Source organism: Ursus maritimus, unplaced genomic scaffold (assembly GCF_017311325.1).
Source record: "Ursus maritimus isolate PB19 unplaced genomic scaffold, ASM1731132v1 scaffold_17, whole genome shotgun sequence".
NCBI classification, from domain to species: Eukaryota; Metazoa; Chordata; class Mammalia; order Carnivora; family Ursidae; genus Ursus; species Ursus maritimus.
Window position 1 is genome coordinate 116,278 of NW_024424119.1, and position 19,930 is coordinate 136,207.

A 19,930-nucleotide genomic window follows, 5' to 3' on the forward strand; every position below is an offset into this window, starting at 1 on the left:
AATGAACAAACATCTTTGCAGTCTAAAAATACTGCTTGAAATTCAGATTAAAAAACTTCAGTTAAAACTTCAAATAATGCTTGAACTACATCAAGAACCTATAATGCATATCTGCAGAAAATCCATCAAGGAGAGAATTTACTGCTTAGAAGTCTAGAAGAAACTTCCCAAAGTATATGAAGCCATGTACATAAGAAGTGTGACTCCTACAGGAAGATGGTCTTGAGAAAGAGAAAGAAACACTTCCTTTTTTCAAAGCTGGATTGTCTCCCCTGAGAAAGAACAGCTTGGCTGAGAGAAAGCTTGCTAAGAAAATAATCAGAACAAACAAAATCTGGCTCAAGAAGTGTAATTTCCAGCTTTTCCCAAGTGGCCTCCACTGTTCCAAATGTACTTCTGGCCATCGGCTAGAGAGTATCAGGAGACTCCCTGAATCATCCATCAGGTCCCCAGAGAAAGAAGAGTATGAACTGTAAGGGCTCAGGCATCTGGGTCACTTACAAGTCTGATTCAGGTTTATAGTAGCATAGGACATCCACCGTAGGACATCTGTGTTTTCTCTTTAAAAGTAATTTAGAGTAATCTCTTTTTAGTTTAACTGTTTTTACTTAATTGATGCTGTATTTACTCAAATTGAAGTTTTTCTAGAATTATAATTCCTAAGACAGTCTTTTGCCAATCTAGATGGTTTTAATAAAATTATTCTGGAGATTAGACCACTTCATTTGATCCTCTAGAATTAGATCCAAATAAATACTGTATTTAGATTGAACAAAATGGTCTACTATTACTTAAGCCATAATTGAATTTTTACAGGATCACAGAAAAACATTTGATCAAGAAACACCATTTGTATATGCTATGAACTGTTGGAAGAAATCTATAAAAATAACAGAATATTTATCTCAATGAATTTTGGTTTAAAAAATAATATAAAACAAGAACCCCACTGAAAACAAAACCCCGAACAAAACCAAACCAAACACCACCCTCCAAATAAACCTATTAGTCTTTTTATTAGTTTAGCACTAGATTCATAGATTAATTTAGGGCAGGTAATACTTTGTTAATGATATTTCTTGCTGTTAAAACGTTTTTGAGTTTTATGCAAAGTCTTTCCCTTAAACAACAAACCAACCCTTCCTCTATCTGTCTCAACCTAAATACAGGTTTCCCCCATTATCTGAAAATAGAGTGTTCTTATGAAAACTTTTAAGCTGACATGGTGTAAAGTGGAGACAATTATCATTAATTTATATGGAAAAGTTTTTTAGTGGTCCCAGACCCCAAAAATAACCTCTTTTAGGCTACTGTGATACCTTAGAGGATGACACATCTTGCTAACAGATACAAAGCAAATTGAGATAAAGCACAGATGCTCACAGACACAGGCCAAAGCTATGGCAACTTGATGCTGAGACACTGACCACAGTTTCCAGGGAAGGAGCTTGGTGGTGCCTCACTGTTTGGGGTAACCGCTGCCTCTGTAAAGGCTCACTGCAAAACAAACGCTGAATGCTATTTTTGCTTTTCCATTTTTTTGTAAAAGCGAAAAACCTTTTTGGATTTCTTTCAGTTAGCAAAAACAGGTACTACTGGAGATCTTTTGTAGAAGTGAACTAGCATAATGCAAACTTTTGAAAATTGGGGCAAACCTATAGTTTCTCTTTTTGTCACTTCTCTGTTGCTACCATCACTGCCAGATAAGAGGTCTTGCGACTACCTTCTCAACCCACCTAGTAACTTCCTAATTGGCTTGTCTCTAGTCAAGTAAGTGACAGCAGCTACTATTTATTAAACACTTTGTGGCACGCTTTGGGCTAACTGTGTTACATAAATTATCACATCTAATCCTCACAGCAATCCTGCAAGGTAATTTAATTAATCTTTACCCTATGTTAATAACCTTGCTTTGAAAGCTTGGGTAACATCCCAATTACTTTCAGAATGTTTTTCAGTCCTTTATCACCCTACTCACCTATTTTTTAGTTAGTCCCCTTTGGCCCTCTTAACCCATAATACTCCATTCAAATTCAATTGCTCTGTTCCCTAAATGCTCCTTGTGCTTTTCTTTAAAAAAAAAAAAAACTGAGATATAATTGACATGTGACATTGTATTAGATTTAGGTTTACATGATTTATGTATAGAGTGTATTACTATCACCACATTAAGTCTAGTTAACATCCATCACCACAGAGTTACAATTTTTTCTTTTCGTTTTAAAGATTTTATTTATGTCAGAGAGAGAGAGAGCACAATGGGGGGGGGAGGGGCAGCAGGCAGAGGGATAAGCAGCCTCCCTGCTGAGCAAGGAGCCTGACTTGGACCTTGATTCCAGGCCCTGGGGATCATGACCTGAGCCAAAGACAGACACTTACCGACTCAGCCACCTGGACATCCCTTCGATTTTTGTCTTATGATGAGAACTTTTAAGATTTACTCTTAGCAACTTTCAAACATGCAAGAGTATTGTTAACTTCCCTGTGCTTTTCTAAGACTGAGTCCTTGCAAGCCCAGTTCTAAATATACTTTCAGTCCCAGCAGAAATGCCACCTCTTTTATGAAACTTCTATCACCTCACTGCTAAATTCCTGAGTTCTTTATTCCTCTGACATTTACTTTTAACTTACTGTTATATTCATTTTTGTGTTTTGTCTTGAGGACAGGGATGGGATCTTATTCATCTATGTTGTTCCTACATCTTATGTATTACGTGGTTCTCAACAAATGTGTAGAATGAATTTACACCTCTTTGAATTTGAAAATTACATTGACAATGTTTTCCATTTACACTGATAATTACTTTAAGAATGATATTGAGGATTACACACATAAAAACATACACTTGATTCTTTAGTACTTCTTCATATATTACTTAACTATAGAATTTTCTCACTCAGATTTTGTCTCCAACTTAAACTGTAAGAACCGGAACTATGCCATGCCCTTCAGCTTTGTCAATAAACTTGTTAATAAGCCAAGCACCATGGCATGCATAATAAATGCTTGTTGAATAAATTAGTAAAAATACCTGGGACAAAGGACAGCATTATAGCAACAATGAGGCTTCAGGCTCAGGCGACAGCAAAACAACTATTGGAATGAGTTATGGTAAATTGTAGATCATCTTTGTTATAGTGATGAGGGAACAGAAGGCAAGCTGAAGACAAAGCATAAACCTACACCCTGCAACCTCACCCCACACCCCACTCCAGGGTGGGATATGTGATGTTCCTCCTGGAAGTTCCCCACTATCTTAATGCTAATGCATTGCTAGAGGGAAAAACGACCTTAACTTGACAATGGTAAGGCCTTGGGTACCCCCTGAGTCTTCTTTAACATATGACAGTACTATCTCAACCTCCCTTTTTCCTTACTTCCCCCAAACCCATAGTATATAATCAGCCACCCCTCACAACCCGGGGCAGCAGCTCTTTCTGCCCAGGGTCCTGTCCCCGTGCTTTAATAAACCACCATTTTGCACCAAAGAGGCCTCAAGAATTCTTTCTTGGTCTTTGGCTCCGGACTCCACCCTACTGAACCTCACCTATATTCCAAAACCACATCAATAGTACGGTGTAATTTTGGATAACTCATCAAATTTCTTAGATCATTTTCAGAATTTGCTACATTCTCAAGCTTTTAATATTAAAGATTTCTTAATTCACTAAGTCAATGTGATATACTGGGTCAAGTAAACATTTTAATTTATCTTAGTGTACATTATAGCATCACTGCTTTAATTATAAAACTACTGATGTCAATTATTAAATGCACCAAAAAAAATTGGAGGCTTGAAATGGAAACAGGGATCTAAAGAGACTAAGTATTTTATGTATAATATATATGTGTGTGTGTGTGTATATGTGTGTGTGTGTGTGTGTGTATATATATATATATATATATATGTATTTTTTTTTTTTTTTAGAGAGAGAGAAAAAAAGCGGGGGAGAGGGGCAGAGGTGCAGGGAGAGAAACAGAATCTCAAGCAGGCTCCATGCCCAACACAGAGCTCAACACAGAGTTTTTTTAAAACCACAAAGGAGAATTGATTTTTTTTTTTCAGGAGAAAACATACAGGAAATGAAAGAGCTAACATATCAGAAAGAGATGTTGTTTTAGCATGTTTTAGCATTTAAACTGATGCTGAATACAGACATCCAAATGTCCTAATTCTATACTATGTGTAGAAACATATTATTCCAGTACCATGAAGCTGTTTAGGTAGCATTATAGTAACTTTTTTTCCTTTGCATGAATGCCTTTATAAACAACTGTTAAAGAACACTGAATACAAAGAAAGAACTGAGGAATTTGACTTTGTACTCTTTGGCCAAGAGCCCAGAAATACACATGACCTACCAAACTGAAAGCAAAGGAAAAAGAATTTGGCTTTTGATTATATAAATCCATTAATTTAGTCATATTCTAGTAAAAAATGGGAGTGTTATTTTAAAAAAGTAAACCAGACCTTAAATCATGTAAAAAGCTATCTAGATTTCTCGCTGATTTATTCAACAACTGTATATTGAATGTCTATTGGGTGCCAGTTGCTGAGGGGTCAATGATGAAGACAATTGACAAGATCTCTCTTTAAAAAGGAAGACAGGCATTAAATAACTGCATACCAATAATCTTGTTACAGTAATATAGTACTATGCCCTTCTCGATCTACGTCCTCAACCTATGAATGACTGTGGTATCTTGATGCTGAGTGTGGTAAGGAGAGGGAATTATGTCATATGTAATGAGATCCATAATGAAACATTAAGTCAAAGAGAACACACAGGAAGACCTTGATTTGTATGGAACTTTTTAGAAACTAAAAGAAAACCAGAGTGCAACAGGCAAGGGAAGATTAGGTCGAAGAGAAGCTGGTGAGGTAAGCAGGAATAGACTGAAGGGCCTTTTAAGCCCTAAGGGGATGGGGGGTGGGGGCCGGGGCTTCATTCTAAAGGTTCACCAGAACAGAGTTTCAAAGGTCATATTAGGATTTTGGATTTAGGAGTTAGAAAAGAATTAGTGGTTAATAATTAGTTTAGGTCCTTCACTGGGATTAAAGTTGAGCCATAAGTAATCCAGTAAATTAGTTTCTGGAAATGTCTCAGAGAATTCTTTTCAGGCAAAAGATGAATGATTTCAGGTTGTTTTGTTTTAAAAGTTGAGTATGTTAAATACATTCATTTATTGAGCACCACCTATGCACAATGTGATGAATTTCCAAACATCACCCACATCCCCCTGAAATCCAAGGTCTATCTAAACTGACAGGGAAAGGGGGAGGGTGACTATACAGTAGAGCATAGACTGGCAAAGATACTGTTTTACAACATAACTATAGGTTTTTGAGAGCCTTTAGCAACTTTCCAGAACACTCTCACTGCCCTCTCCACTTTGATAACTAATAAATTTCAATGTAGTTTCAAAGGAAGTCTTTAGGTCTATTCTTCCTGAACATTTTCAAGCCCAGACTCCATGCGATGAGGCTTAACATCATTATAAATGTAACATGGATGACTATACAAGCAGTATCCCAAATAAGATAGCGAATATGAAGATTCAATAAATATAAAATCTTTTTACTGTTTTGACTTTTAAATATAAAATCTATCTTCTTGCTTTGTCTTTCATTTTAAAAATATTTATAACTTAAGCAATTACACATTTTGTGTGTGTTGTATTCCCCATGTTGCGCCTTACTTTTTTTTTTAAATTCTAATTCCAGTATAGTTAACATACAGTGTTATATTAGTTTCAAGTGCACAATATAGTAATTTTAACAATTCTATACACTACTCAGTGTTTATCATAATAAAATCTATCTTTTATTTAAAATGAGGCATAAGTCTGAAATACCACAAAGTCAAACCCTGAGAATAAGCTGACCCATAAAAACTGCTTGCTTTACAACAGAATATAAGTAACTGCTCTGTAATTGGAAAAAAAAAAACAAAAACAAACCCAAAACAACAAAAGCAAAATATACTTATAAATAATTGAAGGTGTCCATATTCATTTGTTATTTTAAATTAAAAAAGAAAAATTCACGTTTTATCATTTTGGAAAATCAGTCAACTATGAACAAACACCTCAATATAAAAATAGACATATCAGAGGGAAACTCAAAGGGTACACGGGACCTCTTCATACTACCATCACAACTTCTTGTGAATCTAAGATTATTTAAAAATAAAAAGTTAATAAAACATATCTGGCATGCATTAGCACAGACCAAATACATTGGCCTGAAAGAAGATTACTTATTTTGGTCAATGGAGAGTTTGATGGTGAAATAAGAGAAAAAACTTAAAACAATGAAATCCAGAGTGAAATTTTATAATAGAAGTAATGTACAATCATGGAAAAAGGATTTAAAGCATTAGGTCTACCATTACCAGCTCAGGTCTACCACCCACTAGCTGGGTGACCTTGGACAACATCACTTAACCTTTCAAGAGTACTGTGAAAATTAAATAAGATATGTCATGTAAAGTTTGTAAACTGTAAAACCTGTACAAGTGCTCGCCATTAATTCAAATTTTCCAGCCTTAATTCCTTTTTGTAAAGGGCTGTTTTCATTTTATAGAATGTATTCTTTCAACGGAGTAAGAACGCACTTTAAAAATGGTATTCAAACAAAGAAATACAGGAACTCAATTTATTACATGCAGATTCCTCTGCATTGCTGCTAACAGTTCACTGGTCCAAAATTACTAAAATACTTAAAAAACTATACATTATGTAAACAAAACATAAATAAGACAGCATAGTTCTTTGTACATATAGTTTAGTACAGGTTGTTAGGGATTGAGGAATATGTACAATTTTACACCATGGACTGCATTTTCACAATGCATAAATATATATATATATTTATTTATTTATATTTTTACAGACACAAAAACAAGATTTCACTAATGACACAGAATACCATATTGTAGATACACGCTGCAACAGTCCAAATTCAAGAAGAAACATGTCAATGCAAGTGTGCAAAAGGCTAGCTTACTCCAAACTAGTGAAACTTGACTTTGTTCAATTTATGCGACACCGACAGGTAAATCCTGTCTATTTTAAACATCCTTTGAAAACATACTCATACCAATGAGTGAAATGGAACAGATCTTTTCTTCCCCAAGAAAACAAAGCCTTGTTGCAAGCTAATGAAAGGATACATTAAAACACATACACACAACTATGTATAGTATGTTTTCAACAGTATAATAAAGTTAAAATTTTTATGGGAGTCAAAACAATGCCCCATTATTTAAAAACTGGCTCGTTTAGTCTAAATTCAAGATGCAGCTGTGTCGGGCTTCTCTAAGTCAGATGAGCGAAAAGCAGGGAAGACAGAGGCAGGATTTTGACTGGTAGATACAATTTGAGAGAGAGCTGGAGAGAGAGAAGAAACCTTAGATGCTGGAGTATTTATGGTATTCAAAATTGCTCCTTCTGGACTAACCAACAGTTTTTTGACTGATGTGTCCAAATGAAATACTGCTGTGCTACTTGGCAATGGAGGTTTAGTAGAGCAAATGGTAGAAACCAAAGACGTCTTAGCCAAAAGAGTAGCAGGAGGAGACTTAATTACTGAAGTCAATGATACTGTTGGTGTGGGAGGTGGAACAGAAACTTTAGCAGTTGTGTTTATGATTTGTGGTGTTGTATGTACTGTGGGTAGAGGACTGGCATTCCCAAGAGAGTTTACAACTTTTGTAGAGCTTCTTAGAGAATGTTTCACAGACTGCCCACTTAAAGAATTATTTGATGCTAGTGTAATCTTCTGGGCAGGGTTATCTACTGATGTAGGCGGAAGGCCTTGGCCACTGTTAAGAACTAAGGGAAGTCCATATTTTGGATTATTAGATATAAGAAGAACATGGCTGCCAGCTCCAAGACCTTGTGGTGGAACAATAAACCGGGTTCCATTAATCATGATCTGAGTGCCAGGTGCCAAAGGTGTACTGGTGTTGATGACTATTTTTTGCTGAATACAAGGTTCACTCAACTGACCCCCTATCACACTATTTACATTTGTTGGTACTGTAGCAGTGTGAATGGCAGAACCACCTGGAGCAGAACTGTGACTGGGGGTTGATTTTACTAAAGTAGGGGACATCTGCTGGTTTGGCAGACAAGAAAAATTGGAAATATTAATTACTTTACCTGGACTTGGTGAAAGGGGTGGCAACTCGGTCTGAGGTTTACTTGTGTTTATATTTGTTGGCACTGTAGCTGAAATCCCTGGTGACTGAAATTGGACAGAAGTCCGAGATTGTCTTTTAGAAAGAGATATAGAACGTGTGGCTCCTGGTACTGTTGCCACTTGTGGAACTGTGTTGATTACTTTAGGGGATATAGTCACAGGTGTAGGCAAAGCAACAGTAACAGGGATTTGCAAAGCTGATGTTAAACATTTAGGAGACACTGTTGGTTGTGTAGTTGAAATCAGAACAGATGATGCAAGATGTCCTGTTTTCACAGTTGATATAGCCACAGTGTTTCCGAGATTTGACGTGCAAAGTCTATTTGACAAAATAGGCATAATTCTTGAAGAGGTATCATTTCCACTGACTAAAACAGGAGGTCGTGTCCCAACTGAAGCAGAGGTTGAGGTCACTGAAAGAGAACCCAAAGATATATTTGCTCCCGTTACTGAAAACATGTTTGCTGCTCTTGTTGCAGAAACCACTGATTCATTAACAGGAGTAATATTTTGACTCACAAAATTTGAGCTTACTGGAATTGAATTACCACTTGTTGACAATGGCAAAACATAGCCCTTGGTACTTTTTTCTTCTCCTTTTGAGGTTACATTTTGCAATATGTTAATTGATGGTATAGCTGGCACACTGCCTGAACTATTTACAATTGCTTGACCTATGTTTAGTCCAATTTTCACATCTTTTATCTGAGACACAGTTGGTGATGAATTTATTTTTATTGGTGCTCCAACTGTAGATGGAATTAGTACTATCTGGGGTTGTTCTGGAGTCTTAACATAGGTTTTATTCAAGGGGGGAGGAAGAGTTTGTTTTAATGGTTCTGCCACAATAGTTGGAGTTGAAGTGCCACTGGGAATTGGAGCATTAATAAAAACTAATTTCTGGGCAGAAACACCTGTAGATGTTGGTGCAGGTGTCACATTAATTGCAGTTCCACTGCCAGAAGGAAGAATAGATGGAGCTGACACCAGCATAAGTTTGTGAACTGCAGTCCCACTGATCACATCTCCACTTATTGCTGCTGTTGCTTCTGATCTTGTAACAGGGAAACTTTTCGTGAAATAATCTACTTGTTGCTGTTTATTTGGAGTATGAATAACATTTGCACTGGTTTGTCCAAAATTTCCTGTTGATAAGCTAATTACACTTACTGAATTATTTGCTGTTGATGGTAGTACAGTGCCAGAAGAAACAGAGGACTTTAAGGGAGAAGGAGGCATGTGTGAAGCTTTATCTATCATGTGGCCCAAATTACCACCGCAGGAAGGTTGGCCTAATGTAAGCTTGAGATTCTTTCCCACTGATGGATTAAAGCCAGATGGAAAGGAAACAGAAGTTGGTGCTTGGCTAAAAGGTGGGAGACTAGATGTAGTGGTCATTCCAACTGCAGGTGAAAAAACAGAGGATGATGCAGTTGTTGATTTGGGCACCAGAAATGCCTGAAGATGAGGAGCAAAAGTGAAAACTGAACTTGCAGATAAGCTATTGGGTGAATTTTGATCTGGACTGGTCTGTACTTTTACAACGCCAGTGTTTCCACCTCGTGTCCTAACAAGAATTGACTGTGAATCTCTTATACACACAGTTTTCAGTTCTTGCTTTGCTTCAGAAGAATCAGCAGTTTGTTGTGCAAAACAGTTGAGGGAACTACCAGGATTTGTAGATCCACTTAGTGTTGCTGCTGATAACAGAGGCCGAACTGTTGAGGAAATGGTGGATGAAGCAATGGGCTGGGAAAATGTAGCTGCTGAAACTGCATTCTTGACTTTTCCTGACTCACGCTGGCTAGTCTTAACTGGAGGTGTTAATAAATTACTTACGGAGGTTACAGGTGACAAAGGCTGTGGCCTACCAGTGCTCACATTTGACAAAGGTGTAATTGTCCTATGGAAAGCTGTATTGGGTGGCTGGTTAGAAACAGTTCCCGCTGAGCTGACAAGAACTGATGCTAAACAAGAGTTTACACTTGCTGTCTGTGGGAGAGATGAGCAGTGCTGTTCTGGACCTTTCTGTTCACGTGGCAGTATTTCTTTTGCAACTGTTTTCCCTTCCTTGTGCTGAATCACAAAACTCTTGGGCAGAATGAGAACCTGCTGCATGATTTTTTCTCCTGTTTTAGGATCGAGCACAGGTTGCATCTGAATCTTCACAGAGCTGTTCTGCAGATCTATGGGCAACCACTGGCCACAGGGCGTTTTGTATACCATTTGTAAAGGACCTTTTGTACTGGTGTGGCAGGTCAATGCTGGCTTTAGGGGGCTTGCTTCTAGAGGAGATATAACTGGTTTATCCACTGCAGGTGCACTTCTACCTGCGGAAGGGGGCAGTTGATTTGTTAAGGTCACTTTGTTCCCAATGTTCTTTGCAAGCAAGGCCTGAATAGGTTTGGTCCCTTTCTGGAGAATAGATACTGGTGTTGAATCCATTGAGGCAAATGACTCTGGAAACAGTGGCTCTGTACGACTTAATTCATTCAAACAGTCAATCTGCATCTCACCTTCTACATGCTCAACTGCTGTCTCATTTGTGCTTAACTTTGCTTTCTTCCTTGGGGAAAGCTCTTTTGTGCTATCGTCCAGATAATTAGTTTGTTTAGACTGTCGTTTAAGTGTTTTAGGCAGTATCTTCAGAACATCTTTAGAAGGTAATTCCTTTTTCAACAACTTGGTTCTGGCCACAGGAAAATCTATTTCTGATAGTTTCATATCATCTGAAAATTATAAAAGCAAGCATTTTGTTTAAATAAAACAGCAACTGAATAGCAATAATAAGACCAATTATAAAGAGTAAGTCAATCTCTGAACTGGCAATTTATTAAGAAATCTACTTTAGGATGATTCAAAATTGGAAATTAAGGTAAGCTGATCTTTGATATTTTGATAGCATAACCATTCCCAAGAACAACTACGTATTAATGAGAGAACTATTTTTGTTCAAACTCTACTAATTCTGCTGCCAATACAAATGAAAAGGAAAATTTACATCTCTTACAGAGATACTCAAACCAGCAATTAGAGCTCAGAATTCTCATCTAGTTTCAGAGACTCTAAAGGATTAAAAATGTTCATCTTTTCCTGGTGTTTAATTATTCATTCCTACAGTAAAAAATTTATGTTCATATCTGGTCAAACTGGGTTGATGAGAAGCTACTCTTTTCAATGCACCAAAGACATGAAAAACAACAGGTTAATACATTGCTAACCACAAATTTTCACACTAACCTCTTATATAATGAAAGGAAGTTACTTAACTAGATTTACAGAAAAAAATAACTAGATTTACAGAATAACATAATCTGATAAATTGAAATGCGTTACAGATAATCTAATCCAGCCTCCTTATTAGAATGATACGTCCACTCTGAGATCTCATTTGGCCATCAACATTGGTCTTCCCTCATAAAAAAATCTTCACAGTATTAGGGACGTGTCAAGTTCCATTTAAATCAAACATCAAAAACAGTGCTTCAAAAATGGTAATAATAAAAAGAGGATGAACCTAATTTAGAGGGATTACAGATCAAAGATGTGTGGTTTATAACGTGCAAAGACATGCCTACAGTTCAGAGGCAGGCACTGGCTCCAGAAACTCCCAGAAATAAAATGGTGTCTCCAAGGACACAAGACACTTCGAAATATACCAGATTTCCCTAATCAATACACATCATTAACCATATTACCTTTTACCTCAAAAAAAGATACTAAAACTTCTGTTTGTGGTTTTAGTGTTGATTTAAAGAAAAGTTTTCATAACTACCTGGGTCAAAGTGATCTTTCTCCAGGATATCTAGAGGTTCTGTGGAGTCTACAGACTTACTAACTTCTACTTTAGGAGACTCTTTTCCAGGATCTCCTTCACCTTCTTCAGCAGTCCACAGTTCTCCAGTAAATTTATCATGATCAGGCTGTCTTCTGAAATCATCATAGTCTTTCTTTAGGCGGCTCCTGAAATAAAAATGCCCGACATAACAAACAATACACACGTATTAAACTCTTGGAAGCTAAACTAACTTTATTATTTTAAACAATATCTTGAAATATTTTTAATTAAGCCACTAAAAGCTACATTATCAACAACAGCCAAACTATGGAAAGAGCCCAAATGTCCACTGACTGATGAATGGATAAAGAAGATATGGTGTGTGTGTGTGTGTGTGTGTATATATATATATATATATATATATAATGGAATATTACTCAGCCATCAAAAAGAATGAACTCTTGCCATTTGCAACAATGTGGATGGAGCTACAGTGTATTATGCTAAGCGAGATAGGTCAGGAAAGTACCGTAAGATATCATTCATTTGTGGAATTTAAGAAATGAAACAGATGAACATATGGGAGGGGAAAAAAAAGAGAGCAAGAGAGGGAAACAAACCATAAGAGACTCTTAATGACAGAGAACAAACTGAGGGTTGATGTCAGGAAGTGGGTGGAGGATGGGTTAGATGGGTGATGGGTGTTAAGGAAGGCACTTGTTATGATGAGCACTGGGTGTTACATTAAGTGATGAACCACTGAGTTCTACTCCTGAAACCAATACTGCAGTATATGTTAATTTACTAGGATTTAAACAAAAATTTCAAAGAAAAAAAGTCACTAAGATCTATGTTTTAATCTCAAATGTGTCTAAGATGCTTAGTTCAGTCTTGCCAACATTTATCTTTAAAGAGAAAACTCAGGGGATGGGTAGGCATAAGAAACTGAAAAAGATTATATATATAATTTCAGAATACAGTTTTTGAACATATCACCAATTTGTCTTTCTAAAGGCAATGAGAGAAGGTTAATGAGAGAAAGGTAATTTTTTTCTAGCGGCACGAACAGAAATAGATTTGAAATAGTTTTATAATTACTGATTACAATATAGTGAAAGGGTTATTTAAAAAAGTTAATCAAATTCTAAACACTCCACCAAAACATACTAGAAGTAATAAATGAATTCAGTAAAGTTGCAGGATACAAAATTACTACCCAGAAATTGGTAGTATTTCTATGCACTAATAACAAAGTAGAGGAAAGAGAAATTAAGAAAACAATTCCATTTACAATTGCACAAAAAGAATAAAATGCCCAGGAATAAACTTAAACAAAGAGGTGAAAGACCTGTATTCTGAAAACTACAGAATACTGATGAAAGAAATTAAAGATGACATAAATGGAAAGATATTCCATGCTCATCAACTGAAGAATTAATATTGTTAAATGTTCATACTGCCCAAAGCAATCTACAGAGTCAATGCAATCACTATCAAAATACCAAAAGCATTTTTAACAAAATTAGAGGAAATAATACTAAAATCTGTAAGGAACTACAAAAGACAATTTTGAGCAACAAAAACAAAGCCATAGGTATCACAATTCCAGATTTCTAGATATACTACAAAGCTGAAGTAATCAAAATAGTATGTTACTTAAACAAAACTAGACACACAGATGAAGGGAACAGAATGAAGACCCCAGAAATATACCCACACTTACATGGTTAATTAATTTATGACAAAAAAGGCAAGGCTATACAATGGGAAAAAGTCTCTTCAAAAAATGGTGCTTGGAAAACTGAACAGCTATATGTAAAAGAATGAAACTGGACTGCTTTATAACACCTTACACCAAAATAAGCACCAAATAGTTAAAGACCTAAATGTGAGACCTGAAACTACAAAAATCTTAGAACAAAGGCAGTAGTTTCTCTAACACTGGCATGGCAACCTTTTTTCTGGATTTGTCTCCTTAAACAAGGGAAACAAAAGCAAAAATAAACTATTGGGAGAATAAAAATATAAAAAGCTTCTGCACAGCGAAGGAGACCATCAACAAAACAAAAAGGCTGAATGGAAAAATGATATATTCAATAAAGGGTTACTAACCAAATATATAAAGAACGTAACAACTCAACAACAAAAAGCAAACAATCTGATTAAAAAATGGGCAGATGACCTGAATAGACATGTTTCCAAAGAAGACATACAGATGGCCAATAGACACACGAAAAGATGCTCAGCATCATCAGAGAAATACAAATCAAAACGAAAATGAGATATCACCTTACACCTATCAGAATGCAAAAATCAAAAAGGAAGTAACATATGTTGGCGAGGATGTGGAGAAAAACAAACCCTCATACACTGCTGGTGGGAATGCAAATTGGTAGAGCCACTGTGGAAAACAGTGTAAAGGTTTCTCAAAAAAGTAGAAAATAGAAATACCATGTGATCTGATAATTCCACTACTGGGTATTTACCCAAAGAAAAGAAAAACACTAATTCTAAAGGATATATGCACCCCTGTGTTCACTGCAGCATTATCTACAATAGCCAAGATTTGGAAGCAACCTAAGTGTCCACAGATAGACAAATGGATAAGGGAGATGTGGTGTATATATGTGTGTACACACACACACACACACACACACACACACACTCCCTCTCTCTCTCTCTCTCACACACACACACTCTCTCTCTCTCTCTCTCTCTCACACACACACACACACACACACACACACACACGAATATTATGTAGCCTTGAGAAAGGATGAGATCATGCCATTTGCAACAGCATGGATAGATCTAGAGGATATCACTAAGTGAAATAAGTCAGTCAGAGACTCATTATGAAATCTAAAAAAAAAAAAAAAAAAAAACCAAATGAATAAACACACAACAACAAAAGAGCAGAGTCTGACCTATAAGTAAAGAGAACAAACTGATGGTTGCCAGAGGGGAACGGGTGTGGGGGATGGACAAAATGCATGAAGGAAGTTGGAGATAAAGGCTTTCAGTTTGGGAATGAATAAGTCACAAGAGTAAAAGGTATACCATAAGGAATACAGTCAACGATATTGTAAAAGTGTTGTATGGTGACAGATGGTAACTACACTTCGGGTGAGCTTTATGCATAAACTTCTCCAATCACTATGTTGTACACCTGAAACTATAACATTATGTGCCACGTATACTCAAAAAAATTGTTCACCAAGAAATTCTAGGGAACAGTACCTACTATTTTTGGTTTATACAGAGGGCAGCAAATTTTAAAAAATATTTTTAAATTAAGCATAGAGAAACAAAGTTGAAAAGTGATCTTTCAAGGACCCTTTTCACATAAAAATGTAATAGCTATGTTTCCATAAAACTATGGAGAGATAGAAACATTTCCAAATGATACAGTATTTTAGAGATTCTTTATTAATCTTTTTGCTCTCAACTGAGTTTCTCTCTTCTACTCCTAACCTTTAGTTTATTTTGTTTAGTACTTACCTCACAGTATGTGTGGCACGTAGGATAACTGTAAAATTAATTTCCTTTTAGAAATATCTACATGGGAGTTGTATGAAGTTCCTTCCTTTTTGGCCCTCTTCTCTGTCTCAGCTATTTTGTTTTCTTTTCAGGGAAAATACAAGCAATCAGACAAGCACGTTCATATGCTCACATCTCATCTGCCACTTACGACCTTCATTTGTACTCATATTCTGCCTATCTAAGCTAATCCCTCGTTTTATGCATCCTTTCTCATCTATCCACGGATATAACTCTACCAAATGTCCCTTCCTTTTCCTGAGGCCATTTTAGCCTATTAGCTCATTCCTACCAGTATACAGAATGCTATTTCTCCACTAATGAAAGCAAACAACAAAGCAAAGCACCCTCTCTTGACTCCAACTTGTCCTTCCAGCTACTGCCCTATTTCTCCGCTCCACTTTATAATAAAACTCCACGTCCTCTCCCCTAATTCTCTTGAATAGACTCTACCTTATTGAACATTCTTTCTCAGTCTCTTCAGCTAAGTCCTACTCCTCTCCACCATCTCTACATGTTGGAATGCCCCAGGGTTCAGTCTCTCTTCTTCTCTATCTATACTCACATTCTAGGTGATTTCTACCAGTCTCATAGTTTAAATATAATCTATAGCCCGACAACTCCTAAATTTATGCCTCCAGTCTGGCTTACTCCCTTGAACTGGGACTCATATACTAAACTGCCTACTCAGTAAGTCCAACTGGATATCTAAAAATCATTATCAAACTTCACATATGTTGAAATCCAAACTCTTGAATCCCTGCCTTGCAAACCTGCTACTCCTTTAGCTCCCCCTTTTTAAACTAATGACGATTCCATAATTCTAGTTGTTTAGACCAAAAATACTGGGCATCATCTTTTTACTCTTCATTTTTTTGGACACTCTACATCCAATGTTTATGAAAATTCTGCCAATCCTTACTTTCAAGTCACATCCAGAATCTAACCATTCCTTGCCATCTGTGTTGCTATTGTTGGGGAACACCATCAAAAAGATGTGACTGCCAACTGACCCATGAGCTGGACCTAGGCACTCAAAGGTTCCTCATTCCCTCCCCTTGGAATGTAGGTTCTGCTTGCCTTTCCAGCTCCCAGAGGCTGCTCCAAGAACACAGCCTTGAGAGAGTGATGTGATGTTGAATACACCTGTATAATATATGTGGCTGCATCCAGTTAAGGCTTCTTATGTAAACTTTTAAGATCCGGCAGGCGGGTGCAGAGATCCATTTGTCTTGCTGCCACCCAAGACAAGCCTCACTGAATTTAAGTTCCATCTACGTATTCAAACTGTCACCTACAAACCTGGAATGGCCTGCTTCTTTCTTAGTCTCTCCCTGTCCTCTGAATACAAACGCATTTCAGATTATACCAGGGAAACTCCTAAGAGGGTTGCAAATCAACAGCTACTACCCTGTTCCAAGCCACCACCATTTTTTTTGCCTGGATTATTGCTTTTTGTAACTGATTTCCCTGTTGTCCCACTACACTAATCTCAACACAACAGGCAGTGTGAGTGCTTTAAAAGATAAGTCAGATATGTCCCTCCTCTGCTTAACCCTTCAATGTTGTCTCATTTTAGAGTAAAAACAGAAGTCCTTAAAGACATACACAACCTGGCTATGGCTACCTATACTTCTCTGATTCTTGACTCTTAGCACTTTCCTCCTCACTCACTTTGCTCTGGCTACACTTGTCTCTTTGCATTTCCTCTAAAGGCCAAAGACGATGCCAACCTTAGGACTTCTGCATCTTCTCTTCTCTCAGATATCCACATGGCTCTCTCCCTTCTTTGTTTCAGGTCTCTGTTTAAATATCAACTTATCAGAGGAGCTTCCCCTGACACCCTAGTAAAAGAGCAATCATCTTCCCATCCAAACCAGGCACTTCCTATTCTCCTTACCCTACCTTATTTTTCTTCATAGCACTTATCACAAAAAAACCTGACATTTTGAGTTCATCTGTTTCTTGCAAGAATGCAAGCCACAGATGAAGTCAGAAATCAGTAACAGAAGGAAAACTGGAAAATTCAGAAATTTGTGGAAATTAAGCAACACACTCTTAAACAACCAATAGATCAAAGAAGAAATTAAAAGAAAAATTAGAAAATACATACAAATGGAAATGAAAACATGACATACCAGAACAATGTGACACAGTGAAAACAGTGCTGACAGAGAAATTTAGAGCTACAAATAAATGCTTACACTACAAAATAAGAAAGACCTCAAAACAACAACCTAACTTTATAACTTCAGTAATAAAGTTTTGCTTCCCTTGCCTCAGGAGCCATATCTAGAAAGAAGTTGCTGTGACCAATGTCAAAGAAGTTACTGCCTGTGTCCTCTTCTAGAATTTTTATGGTTTCAGGTCTCATATTTAGGTCTTTAATCCATTCTGAATTTAGTTTTGTGTATGGTGTGAGAAAGGGGTCCATTTTCTTTCTTTTCCATGTTTCTGTTTAGTCTTCCCAACACCATTTATTGAAGAGAAAGTCCACTTCCCACTGGATATTCTTTCCTGTTTTGTTGAAGATTAACTGACCATATAATTGTGTGTTTATTTCTGGGTTTCCTAATCTGTTCCATTGATCCATGTGTCTATTTTTGTGCCAGTACAATAAATATCATTCTAATTATTATAACTCTGTATTATAACTTGAAGTCTGAAATTGTGATGCCTTCAGCTTTGCTTTCCTTTTTCAAGACTGCTTTGGCTATTCAGGATTTTTTGTGGTTCCATGCAAATTTTAGGATTGTCTGCTCTTGTTCCATAAAAATTGCTGTTGATATTTTGATAGGGATTGCATTAAATGTGTAGATTGTCAGTTTGGGTGGTACAGACATTTTAACAATAGTTGTACTCCCAATTCTTGAGCATGGAATATCTTTCCATTTCTTTGTGTCCTTTTCAATTTCTTTCACCACTGTTTCATAGATTTCAGAGTACAGGTCTTTTATGTTTTTGGTTAGGTTTATTCCTAGGTATCTTATTATTTTGGGTGCAAATATAAATGGGATTGATTCCTTAATTTCTCTTTCTGCTGCTTCATTATTAGTGTATAGAAATGCAACAGATTAAATGCTCCCATAAAACGCCACAGGGTTGCAGACTGGATAAAAAGACACGACCCATCCATTTGCTGACTACAAGAGACTCATTTTGAACATAAAGATATATCCAGACTGAAAGTGAAGGGATGGAAAACCATTTTTCATGCCAATGGGCCTCAAAAGAAAGCTGGAGTAGCAATTCTCATATCAGACAGATTGGATTTTAAACTAAACACTATTGTTAGAGATACAGAAGGACACTATATAATTCTTAAAGGATGTATCCAACAAGTGGATATGACAATTATAAATATCTATGCCCACAACAGGGGAGCAGCTAGATACACAAGCCAACTCTTAACCAGAATAAAGAGACATATAGATAAAAATACGTTAATAAGTAGGGGACCTCAACACTCCACTCTCAGCAATAGACAGATCACCTAAGCAGAAAATCAACAAAGAAACAAGAGCTTTGAATGACATACTGGACCAGATGGACCTCATAGATATATACAGAACACTACACCCAGAACAACAGAACACTCATTCTTTTCGAACACACATGGAACTTTCTCCAGAATAGACCACATACTGGGTCACAAACAGGTCTCAACCGATACCAAAAGACTGAGATTATTCCCTGCATATTCTCAGACCACAATGCTTTGAAATTGGAACTCAATCACAAGGAAAAATTTGGAAGAAACTCAAACACTTGGAGACTAAGAACCATCCTGCTGAAGAATGATTGGGTAAATCAGGAAATTAAAAATCAGTTTAAACAAGTTTTGGAGACCAATGGGAATGAAAACACGTCGGTCCTAAACCTATGGGATACTGCAAAGGCAGTCCTAAGGGGAAAATACATAGCCGTCCAAGCCTCACTGAAAAGAATAGAAAAATCTAAACTGCAGTTTTTATATTCTCACCTCAAGAAGCTGGAGCTGGAACAGAAGAACAGGCCTAACCCAAGCACAAGAAGGCAGGTGATCAAGATTAGAGCAGAGATCAATGAATTAGAAACCAGGAGCACAGTAGAGCAGATCAACAGAACTAGAAGCTGGTTCTTTGAAAGAATAAATAAAATAGATAAGCCACTGGACAGACTTATTCAAAAGAATAGAGAAAGGACCCAAATAAATAAAATTATGAATGAAAGGGGAGAGATCACGACCACCACCAATGAAATAGGAAGGATCATTAGAAACTTTTATCAACAACTTTAAGCCAATAAATTAAACAACCTGTAAGAAATGGATGCCTTCTTGGAAACCTATAAACTACCAAGACTGGAACAGGAAGAAACTGATTATTAAAACAGACTAATTATGAAGAGATTGAAACAATGGTCA

The 19,930-nt window shown here is 36.7% G+C and overlaps 1 protein-coding gene across 1 annotated transcript in view; it reads right to left on the bottom strand.

The window, feature by feature from the left end:
• Positions 1-6,645: 6,645 nt before the first annotated feature.
• Positions 6,646-19,930, bottom strand: part of KIAA2026 (KIAA2026 ortholog) — a 148,636-nt gene continuing 135,351 nt past the window's right edge. Inside the window, exons 7-8 of the mRNA XM_008689885.2 lie at positions 11,983-12,170; positions 6,646-10,936 (exon numbers count right to left, since the gene is read on the bottom strand). Of these exons, the coding sequence (XP_008688107.2) occupies positions 7,296-10,936; positions 11,983-12,170 (3,829 nt within the window). The 3' untranslated portion in view covers positions 6,646-7,295. The remainder of the gene's footprint in view (positions 10,937-11,982; positions 12,171-19,930) is intronic.